Source organism: Falco biarmicus, chromosome 1 (assembly GCF_023638135.1).
Source record: "Falco biarmicus isolate bFalBia1 chromosome 1, bFalBia1.pri, whole genome shotgun sequence".
NCBI classification, from domain to species: domain Eukaryota; kingdom Metazoa; phylum Chordata; class Aves; order Falconiformes; family Falconidae; genus Falco; species Falco biarmicus.
The window spans coordinates 66550323-66562428 of NC_079288.1; the positions used below are offsets into that span (position 1 = coordinate 66550323).

The following is a 12106-nucleotide window of genomic DNA, read 5'->3' on the forward strand; positions in this document are numbered from 1 at the left end:
TAAATGCACTGAAGCTGAGCAATCATATGGTTACCAAGAGTACAAACCACAACCTAAATATTTCTAACTGTGATGCAAAAATAATATATAATTCAGACAACTTAGCACTACCAGTTTCTATCCTCTAACAGATTTCTAAAGATTTAAGGACTCTTACTTTGAACAGATTTGCTCATTGAACTTGGCTTCTCTTAAATCTTAATAGCTAAACCTCATAAACTTTTTTACTGTTTTTTAAAGCAAGGTCATTTCACATTTCCTTACAGAAAGAATACTGTTAGAATGATTTCCTGAATGAAATAAACAAATATTGCCATCTGCATGTGATAACAATTACTGTTGAACTATAATAAAAGGACTTATCTAAATAGCATGACCAAATATTCCTGCTGGACCAAAACAATATTTGTTTGGATGATCAAAAGTTGTCTTTTTAGAAACATGTGTATCTTATTGTGTGCTTTTAATATCTTTACATGCAATTTGTGTGGCATCATATTTCACAGGCATTTTGCTTCAAATTCAAATCAACTGCTTATAGAAAAAAATAAGTTGATCAGATTCAACACTCCTACCTGATCAGCCACCCATTGAGTAAGTCACATTTCAGCATGAGATAAATTAGAAGAATTTAGGACTTGCTGAGAGAACATACAGGAGAAGTCTGGCTACTAATGAAATTATATGTGTCATTAACAGCAATTCCATTTAAGGCATATGGCTGGTAGATGATAAGAAGAAATCTTATCAGCTTCATTCATCTCCTACTAAAGACTTATCCACTTCAAACTGATTTTTGCAATACTCAACTGCCAGATTCATAGATAGGCTGCAAGCCTTCTTACAGTATAATGGCAACATAAATGGTTTGATGAAAATCCATTTTTTGGAAATGAGGTCAGAAAGGTACAAGCATAAGAGCAAATAAACAGTTTCACTTCTTCATACTTCTACAGTAAAGCACTGCATTTAGTGTCATATCAACCTATTTATATATCCCATTAATTGTTATTGTAGTATAAAAAAAATCTTCTAGGACTATCTCAAAAATGTAAGGCAAGGTAGCATCTCAAAAATACTATGTAGAAAAAGCTAGAATAAACAAAAAAAAAATGGCAATTCATACCCCTCCTCTTATTTTCAAGACAGCTTTTAATAGTTGTTTTCCCTTACATACTTTTTCTCTCATCCAGCCCAAGAATAATAATTAAAAAAAATCCAGCAGCAAGTTGCATTTGTTTGCCAAAACACACTGGTCAGGGAAACACCTGACGGGATTTCCATTTAAGTCACCAGGATGTGTAACATTACACTGGACATGAGGTTTGCATGTTTAACTAACTTGTTTTTCGCTGGCTAGATCCATAGATGGAAGGCAATCAAGTTAATTAACCACAGGCATCTGCAACATGTATAATTCTACTTCATATCCAACTACCAAGTTGCATAGCCCACACGTATAAAAAATACTCACACAGCAGCAAAGGAGGAAGAAGAATTCTCAGTGTTGTCTAGGCCTCTGAACATGCCCTACACTTATACACACCAGACTTTGCAGTGAGATCAAGTTATGGTCCCACTAAAGAGATTGATAAAGTAGGTAGCAAGTGTATTAATCCCGCTGGGCATCTGATTTTAAGCACAATCTGAAAATACCTAATTCATACCCAAAACCATCTCAGTAAAAGGCATCACAGAGGATTTACTTTAAAAGCATGCTTGAAAACAAAACCCACTTATGTCTGTGTAAATTTGTGCACTGTTCTAAATTTTAGTGTTTGACCAAGTAAGGAGGAGAAGTGGATTCAATATGATCTTCACCAACATGGAAGTATTTAAGTCCTACATCTCAGGAGAAACCCCTGAAATCATATCCTGTAAACCACAATCAATAGGCATGCTTGCACCATCTTACATGATCTGAACAGAAACCAGAGTACATACCACCTTCACTATAAATACATCACCATGTGGACAGAAAAAAAAAAAAAAAAAGAAAGCAATACTCTGAGTGATCACATTCTTATTTTGCTTTTTTGTTTTATTATTTTTAAGGACCACATACATAATCCTTGTTGAAGAATTAGTATGCAGTCATCACCAGCATCCCCTGCTCCTGTAGCTTAAGTCTGCACAATACTTTACCAGGACATCATCTATGTTAGCAAATCATACCAAATCCTGGACAGCAGACTTACAGATCTGACTTCAGCACCCAAACTCTAGGGAAGGGCAAGCTTTCAGAAACATTCTTTTGTATTTCTTATTCCCTAGTTCAAGATCACTGACTGTGCAGAGCACTGGTACTGCCACTTATGATGAGGTGCCCTCAGGCTTCTATAGTAAGTTGCTCTATGATTGCATCACCTACTTGTAAGTTGAATTCCTGTCTTTGGACAAACACCTAAACATATGCTGGTACAGCTAATCTATTCCTTCACTGTAGCCCCAGCCCTGCAACTTCCAGGGTATCTAGAAAAGTATTACCTCTATCAATCAAAACAAATTTATACTTGTACTCAAATACCTTCTTTATACTGTTAGATAACCTTAAAATACAAGAGTAGAGAAAGGAGCTGTATTTCAAAGCATCCTGTCTGCTCAGTTTTACCATCCCCCACATTAATCTCCCTTGAAGAATCTGAGTCTCTAGTTAAGTCTTTTATAGAAAGATGCAGATTCACATTAAAATACTTTAATAGGATTTTTTAAAAAGTATTGTTTCATATTTTTCGTATATCAGTACCCCAGTAAATTTAGTAATTATGGATTAAATGCAATTTAGATATTCTAGTTTACGATCAAAAGTAGAGGAGGGTCATATGGAGTTGATGATAACTAAGAGAAAGAAAAGAACATGTTTTAAGTAGTAATTTGAACAACTGAAGTGAAAGCAGCTACAACTACTAAGAAAAGTTTAAGCAGCGCCAACCAAAAATTTACCTCTCATACTTTATTGCGAAAAACCCCGTATTGTTCAGCATAGTGCAGAAAAAACACTGCAATATAAATATAACAATTTTTCTAAACAATCACACTCTTGGAGGACAGTGCAGTTTTGAGGTAAAGGCTTAACTTTAGATTTAGAATGCACCTCTGCCACTGACAAGGTCTAAGAAACAAAATACATGAAAAAGTTTGAACGTGTAACCAGCAGGACCTGATAACATGCAGTATCAAAGGAATTAGGTAACTAAGTAGCTGAACAACTGTTAATTATTTTCACGAGTCATGAAAAACAGGCTAAGTATCAATGGATCATAAAATAATAAAGTTTACAAAAACATTTAGTAGAAGTTGTAAAATAAAAACCTTACATATTAGCATTTTTTTTACTATGTTACCTACACTTCTGCTCCACAAAAATCTCTATTGAAAAGACATTTACATGGCTCAGACAAACATACGTACCAAAATCTAGAGAATTTAAACAGAAATGTAAAATCACAGGATTCGGAACTAGATCCTGTCAATAGTTGGCCTGTGTAAGGCAAGTAGATAAGGAAAATAATTGAACACGTTAATTTTGTAGAAGTATAGCAGACAGCAATAGTAATATGAGATTATTTACAAACCAGACTAAAAGCAGAGCAGAAAATAGTTCTTATCTTTCAAGCAGCAGATGCTATAGCCTATAACCTTGAGCAACTCTGAGTTCAAAATGTCATTCCACAAAGGGACTGCACAACTGTAATCACCACTTATGTTATGAACTTGATACACAAATGTTTCATGAAAAACAGCCCAACTCTGCTAAACTTAACAAACAGTATGTCTGAAATGCAAAAATAAGTGCTTTAGGTTCTGAAGAAAAGAACAAGAAAAAGTAATGGAATGGCATAATTAGGCTAAGGACTGCAACGGCTTAAGAAGATGAAGAACTTGGGGTATTCCAAAATGGTATTATCAGATACAATCATCAGAAGAAAATAAAATCCTACCATCAAATCCCATTAAGTGGGAGAAAAAGCACCCCAAAGAAACAACAGAAGTCCTGCCACAACATTAGCAATCATGAAGAAGAATGCTGTCATGAATAAGCCTGCACTGGCAAGGGTGCCAATATTTTCTACCTCCAGTTTGGGGATTATTTTCTGTCATTAAAATATTGCCAGTTTATTTTAATTGTCATAAACTAAGTACTCCATTCAATGCCAGTATCAACTTGCTTATCTATCTTAGAATGTGAAGGACTTGTGATAATAGCATATAAAACCATGAGGTGTTTTTATATGAAATGCAACTTTAAGGATCACTGTAACATATCTTTCATTTTTTTTCCATGGCAATCCCTCATTATTGAAAGTTCTAATAAAAGAATCATTACTACATTTGATATATGCTCAAAAGATTAAAGAAGATACTCTTTTTATATATATTATAGTATCTCATAGCACTAGATGAAAAGCAACTATACTTTTCAGTATAACAATACTTTCAGATTTATTAGAGCAAGAGGAAGAGGCCTAAAACAAATTCCAGGTGAAGTTCCTTTTCCAGTTCTGATCACTACCTTAGCCAATACAATGTGAGACCTTCAAAACAAAAATGGAGAGAATAAATCTGAAGATCCAGAACAACGAAAACCCCCAATGCTTTCCCACTTTGTGCTGACTAATTTTTCCAGAGCACTTAGAACTCAAGCAGATACAATCTGCATTTTCCATGCGGTTGCACAGGATGTGCTGTATAAACAGTTATAGAACAGAACTGGAGAAAATATCAATTACGCCACTGATCTCTCTTATGACAGCAAGGATGCCAAATGGAGACACCTGGGACAGAAAAGTTTAAGTAATCCAATTACAAAAGCTGCTGTAAGTACCCTTTATTTCACTTACTGTACGCAATCACTGAAGACATCAAGGTTTTCTATACAGATTTTTTTAAAATAAGAATTGCTAGTTAATTTTGTCAAGTTTCTCCAAAACTTTAGTTTATTAGGAATAAAAAAGGAAGGGATGTAGAGGTTTCTGCTGCTTGTAAAAATCGGCAGAACATAAAGAATTCTTCAACTGCTTTTTTCCCATTCTTTTTAGGACAGAGTAGAGAAAAACATTTAGAAATGCATTTAAAGAATTTCACATTTTCAGGCATGACTTATCACTGTTATTTCACTTCAAACCCAGGACAGCTATTTAAAAGCTTTAAGCATTGATTGAAAAAAGTTCTCGCTCTACTGCAACAGTAGATAAAATGGCAAATTACACAAATGGATATAAACCCTGCACTTACAAAATATCTTTAAAATTACTTGAAGCCAAGTCTATACTCAGGACTGAGTTTCCCTTCACATATTCAACCTCTGACAAATCTCAATTTTTAATAAATTTTTTGAAGAGAAGTTTATACTTGGTATAACGGCCATTTTCCTGCATGCTGTTTCAAAAGCAAAAACACGCAGCGCTCCACAGTCTGGAGACCAAACCCAAAATTCTAATGATCACAATATCAAAAAGGCTTTATATTCAAGTTTAACATTAAAGAGAATTTCAACAGATGAAGAAAAGAAACTTAAGTTTTGATTATCACTTTTGTTGAAATAGTATCAGTGAACTGAGAGATCAAGAATCTCTCTTATACTACATTTGCCATTGAATCTACGCTGAACAGTCTTTATTCATCATACATCTTGTTTCTTCTTTGCTTTTTCTCCACTTGCTCTACCATGTTTCTCATCATTTCTTTCTTTCATTTAAATATGCAGGCAGAACATTCATCAGAAGGAAAGAATACTATAGATCATCGAAAACAGCATCAGAAGACAGAAGAAGAAACTAAGTAATGCCTTCTCCATTTTTAATGCCTTTTCCATTTTGGAGCAAGAGACACCAAGGGCAGCAGGCTTTGCTGCACATTTTGTGGACCCTAGCTCTGAAAGGGTAAGAATTGTTACATTTCTGGTGAAACACTACCATGGATTAGACTAGGAAAGGAATTCTAAAGCAAAAGGTACCATTCTGGATGCAAGGGAAGGAAAACATAATAATCATCAGTAACCTTAAAAAAACAAGATGGGCTTAATATGTAAATGCAAAGGGAAACAAGAACACATGGTGCAGAAACATGAAGATACTGCCAATCTATCCCAGTTAATTTCACATAACACTGAAGAAAACATGTTCAGGACTGAAGATTCTCAGGAAAATTACCACATTTAATACTCAAAGCCTTAGAGAAATACAGAGTCACTTCTATTTATAAGAAAAAAATTAACCCTGGAAAAACTCAAATGCTACACCTTAATGGAGAAGACCATGCATCAAAGAATCATCTGTTCTTTACAGTCATGATGAGGACAAGAAATAATAGGCTCAAAAATGTGGGGACTGAACACACAGAAATTTACGTTAGATATTTGGGAAAAAAATCTTTTTAACAATAAAACACAATAATAGGTTACCTAAGGAAGTTGTAAAGTCACCACCACTGAAGGCTTCTAAGGTCACATCAAACAGACATTTGTCAGGAACAATAAAAGCATGGCTGAGCTTTGGGATAAAGGATCAATTAGACCATCCTTTCAACTACCTTCTACTATTTCTCATGGCTGCTGTAATTTCTACAGCCGGTTTGGGAAAGGGTGAGACACACAGGGAGGAAAAGATAAGGAACAGTAAAAGAGATACAAGCCTTGAAACACTTCAAAAATACTCAGGGCAAACTATGACACTACAGAAGAGTAAGATAACTAAAACATTGTTATGTGTCATCAGCATCTTTTTGAGTAAATTTAAGCTCAACAAAATACTTCCGCTTGAATGAAGCTGGTATGTTCCTCTACATGGATAGCTTCCCTGTGTCAGATTTAGCAGTAATGGCAAGTCTACAGAAAAATAGCTACAGTTGCATATCAGTGGTTTAAACTAAGCTTCTGAATCATCACTTGAAAGCTCAAAAATAAATTCTACCCTCTATGAGAAATGCTTTTCATATTGCAAAACCAATATTCTCCTTCTAAATGTTTCAGTCAAAAAAAAATTATTTATCTATATAAATATAAATTGCCCATGTGAAGCAATTTATAATAAAAAGCTGTTGGCATATTTCAAAGTGTAATATTCTCATTCTGATTCCTTTCAATTTTTAATAGTTTTACCTACTTAGAATTTGTATAAGGTACATAAAAAACATCAAAAGGATTGGGAACATGCCTTACAAAAAAAATTCATGTATGTTAATACAACTATATTCTCTCAGACACTGTGGAAACAGTCTATTATTTTCTCCCATCATGAATATAGTTTCCAAGAGAAGAGTCCTGCTTCAGTCACTTGCTGCTATTTCTATAACCAAGAACTATTTTTTCCCCAGCTTCAATTTATAGAAAGGTACTGCTCAGCAGCAGAATTAAAATCATAAAAGCAGTCTTTCCCAGTCTACTTAGCCCTTAAGTCTGAGCCATGGGAGAAAGCTGACATTACTTTTCATCTAATTTCCAAATTGTTACATTTTATCTGTGGTCATTTTAAGACAGTCCAATGTTTTCTATTTATCTCCTCAGCGTGAAGGCTGTCATGAGTGTTCACAGTACAGAAAAGTGAAGAGCAGGACTAAAGAGAAGCAATAGGAATGTTTGCATGTTTATATATTTATGTGGCCATTCTAGAAATAGTTTCCATGACACCAGATGACTAACTATCAACTAATGCAAATCCATTCCAAATAAATATTTATTTGATTTTTTATAAATCTAATCAAATTTAAGATGGGCCTCAGCAATTTTCAGTAATATGCCAGAGGGGAAAGTTTCTTTAGTTATCATTAAGAATATTTCACTGTATAGGACAACGTATTTTAGAAATTTAAGAACATACATACCTTCCACTCTAAATACAGTTCTAACATAGTATTGCATAATCAACACAGAAAGTTCACCAAATGTTCTCTAGTTTCCCCATCCATCTTCCTCCCCTAACAGTAAGTCCTTCAAAAATATCTAATACATTTCTATCTTCCAGGCTCATACAACTGATCCAGACAGCTCTAATCACTCAGACTTTACGCATACTTTTCTGTATAGTCAATGCTTTGAAAGAAAAAAAAAAAAATTGTCTTCAACAAGGATACTTTCCTTGCTTAAGCTCCAATTCCAATACCTCAAGTTCCTCTTATTTTCAACTACTTTTCAAGCACTTAAGTTTTTTCCAAAAAAGCTGATTGGGAAAAAAGTTTACTTTCTCTAATTCTTTACCTCTCTTTCCAGACAATCACCCCAACAAAGGCAAACACAAAGCAAGCAGGAAAGAGGAAACTGAGATGTGACTTCTTTTTATGTCACAAGATATATCTTAATCCTACTACATTAACTTCCCTCCTGCAGCACTCACTTTGAAACAATTCATTGTATGTTCACTTTACACATTTATCTTCCATCATTTTTGCCTTTTACCACTGTACTTCTGGACAGTATTGTGAACAGGAACCTCCCATAGCACAAGATCCTGCGCTCTTTCAATTCATATAATTTTCCTCAGAACAGTTTTAAAATGTTATTTTCAAACTGTTTAGTGTAAGAAAGTTCAAGTTTTGTATTTCGTATACGGATGTCTTTATCCCATATTCATTGGGCAAACTACCACAGCTTTCAACATGAGGTTAGTAGGACAAGAAAAGGAGCCAGATTTACCTGTAACATATATAACATATTCAGAGCAAAACACGTACAAAGTACAAAACCCTGAAAACCACTAAGTAACACTTCCTTTATACTCCATTTCAAGTGAAGCAAGCACTTACAATGTTGCACTAGTTTGTGTAAACATTCAGTTATAGATACAAAGTATTTATATAAAGCCAGGGTATTGCCTGTAGGAGCAGTATTTAGTCCATGGCATTAACAGAGAAAGACTAAACAGGAAAGAAAAATGGCAGTAAAAAGATGCAGAAGACTGAGAACTGTTAGTTAATTTAATCAGTTAATAACTTAAAGGGGGGGGAACCCAACCTGAAAAACAAGTTTACAGAGGAGAAATAGTGGCTTGAACTGGCTGGTATTTGAATATCAAATAACTGGGCAAAAAATACTCATTTCAATCCTGTTGTGTACCACCTCTGCTGTAGGATTGGGAAACTTTATAGAAATTAATTGTAGAGTTGCATTTTAATTTGCCATTATTTACATGTTAGGAAAGGACTCCATCTAAAAAGAGATTATTTCAGCTATCTTGGTGGCACAGCTGGGCACTCCACATGAAAGTGTCAAAAGAAGTCACAATGCCAGCACACATCACAACAAGTCAGTCAAGACTGTCAAACATTAGTAAGTTAAAGATTTGAAAATAAGTTAATAATAGCAGCAGAAGAGCAACACATTACCACCTACTTTTTCCAGAAAGAGGGAAAAAGACAATGCCTAGAGTGAAGGTGTTTGGTTTTTACGTTGACGCCCAAGGGATTTATCTCAACAATCAGCTTATTACTTGTTAAGACCACAAAGTCAGACCACTATTTAGATAATTAAAGATTTTACATACTAACATTGGTCTTTTGGAATCACAGAATATCCCGAGCTGGAAGTAATTCATGAGGATCATCAAGTCCAACTCCTGAGCCCACACAGGGCAACCTAAAAGTGAAACCATATACCCGGGAGTTGTCCAACATTTCTTTGAACACCAACAGGTTTGGGGCTGTGACCACTTCCCTGAGGAGCTTGTTGCAGTGCTTGGCGCCCTCTCTGCGAAGAACCTTTTCCCGATACCCAATCCCGACTTCCCTGAGACAGCTTTAAGCCAAATATTCCCTTGCGTCCTTCCATGGGACACCAAAGGAAAGACATCGGGACCTCCCTCTCTGTACCCCCTTTACTTCTTTGGCCTATAAGCCTTCGTAACCTACATAGTTCTTTAAAGAAAAACACATTTTTCAACCATCCTTCTCTTTGAGCAGATAGTTCAAGGAGAGGATCTGTTGGCAAAATTGCTCTTTCCCTCTCCTCCACCAGCACAAAGCACAATCCTCTAGCAAGGTTAACTCTAGATACATGTAAAAATATAAGGAAAAAGAAATTACAGTTTGGTCAAAAGTTATCCCCTTCCCTAAACGAAGTTACAGAGGAACCGTACGAAGGCTGTGCTGGCAGGTATGGGGCCTGCCCTGGAACCGAGGGCGAGCAGAGGGGGCCGGCCCAGTAAGCTCCAGTAGCACAGGAAGGTGAAATAGACGAATATTTACATTGCACATTTCCCTGTTTAAGCAAAGCAGTCAATGAAGACGGGAGCGTTGCTACGACACCTGAATGAAACCTGCTCCTTCCCCCACGCCTCCCTTAGGCAGGGGCCCCACCTGCCGCCACCGCCTCGGCGCCGTGCGGTAACTGGGCGGGTTCAGCGGCGCTCTCCCGCTGGCCGGCCGCAGGTCAGCGCCCCTCGCCCGCGGCCGGCTGCCGAGGCGCCCGCGGCCCAGCGCCTTCACTCGCTCACCGCCAGGGAGCTGACGGTCCACGGAGCGGCGGGCGCCCATCGCGCCGGGGACCGCGAACACGGCGCTACCGCCGAGGGCGGCGCTGGGTCCCGGCTGCCCCGCAGCCCCCGCCGGCAGCCGGCCATCTTCCGCGGGGCAGGGTGCGCGGCTGCCCGGCGCCCTGCGGGCGCCCCCCTGAGGGCTGGGGAGGGAGAGGAGCCGGCGGGGCAGGAGGCGGGCGGCCGCGGCCGGGGCAGTGCGGGGAGGCGGGGCGGAGGGCGGCGGGTGCAGCGCGGCGGGGCAGCCCCAGCCGCTCGGCCGGGCGCGACGGCGAAAGAAGAGAACATCTCTACCTCCTTCTTTTTTTGTCCTCCCCCGAGCTGGCCGCAGAGGAGGAGCAGCAGCAGCAGGAGGAGGAGGAAGCCGCTCCCGGCCGGCAGATGCATCATCATCAGCCGCCGCCGCGCCCCGGTGCCCAGCGCCATGTTCCCCCCGCCGCCCGGCCGCTCGCCTCCGCCGGCGGGCACCTGCGGCACCGCTGCCCACCTCCTCCCCGCTGATTGGGCGGTGGCGCCGGCCAATGGCAGCGCCCCGGGGCGCGGTGGCTCCTGGGAAATGCAGTTCTCCCGCTCGCCTCGCCGCGTGCCCGCGGGGACGGCTCGACGCCATTGCGACGGCGGCCGCGGGCCTCGCGCGGGGGTGGTGGGTGAGGCAGGCCTCGGTGCTGGGTACCTGGCAGGCGATCAGCCCCTCAGCCCTACGTGCAGGTGATGTGAGATGGAGGCTTGCGGTCGGCTTTGCCAGGGGCAGTGCGTTGTACCAAGGTTGTGGCCCCAGAGGTGGTGGGGGTCCCCGAGAGGTGGTGCCCACCTGGGGTTACAGTGAGCAGCTCTACCTGGTGCTCCACATTCCCCACCACAGCTACCTGAAGAACAATGTGCAATTGTAAATCAAGACTGTAAAAAGAAATGAAAATTAACGACCCTTTTTTTCTACAAGTTCGCATGCATACGCTTGTCAGATTTCACTATACACACAGAAAGCCTCTGCAGAAAATAATGCTAAATGTAATCACTAATACTATTCATTTGTGAATTTAATTCCCAGAGCATTAACCATGCAGCTTTAATTTGGTACTATCGTTCATGATACAGTCTTCAGTGATTGCGTATTTATTCCACGAAAGTACACATTGCGGTGCACAGGCTAGGTAATGTTAAATTAATGAGTGTATACTTAATTTTTTCTTCTTTTTTTCCCCTAGAATTCCAAATACCTTATGCTACATTAGTTATTTACTCACATCTGGGCTGCAGACTCAGAAGTTAGAACTATTCATTTCTTCAGAGATTTTGCTGTATCACTCGGAAAAGTTGTGACAAATTCTAGACTCAAAGCATCAGAATAAAATAGAAAGCTGAGGCACTGAGAGGGTGTTCAAAATCACCTGTTGTATTTTGGGCACAGAATTTTTAGATAGCTTTTTTATGATAATATCAGGTACTAATTTGATATTGCTGCTGACATCTTACCACTAAGCATTTAAAAAACGTGAAACAGGCCATTATGTTCCCTTAAGTTACACTTGCAATGTGCCTTTCAGAAGTTACTTCTATCCATAGGAATTGTAGATCATGTTCATATAATCTACCAGATACTTAAGACTGATCCAAGTGTCTTAAGTGCAAGAGAGTTCAGACCC

At 39.0% G+C, this 12106-nt stretch overlaps 1 protein-coding gene across 2 annotated transcripts in view; it reads right to left on the bottom strand.

Moving 5' to 3' along the window:
* Positions 1-10948, bottom strand: part of TUSC3 (tumor suppressor candidate 3) — a 137927-nt gene extending 126979 nt beyond the window's left edge. Inside the window, exon 1 of one of the 2 annotated variants that reach the window (XM_056326628.1) lies at positions 10758-10948. In XM_056326628.1, coding sequence (XP_056182603.1) covers positions 10758-10889 — 132 coding nt within the window. In that variant the 5' untranslated portion in view covers positions 10890-10948. Of the gene's footprint in view, positions 1-10287; positions 10558-10757 lie in introns of those variants that run through there. The other variant, XM_056326627.1, reaches the window with a different exon arrangement.
* Positions 10949-12106: the final 1158 nt, after the last annotated feature.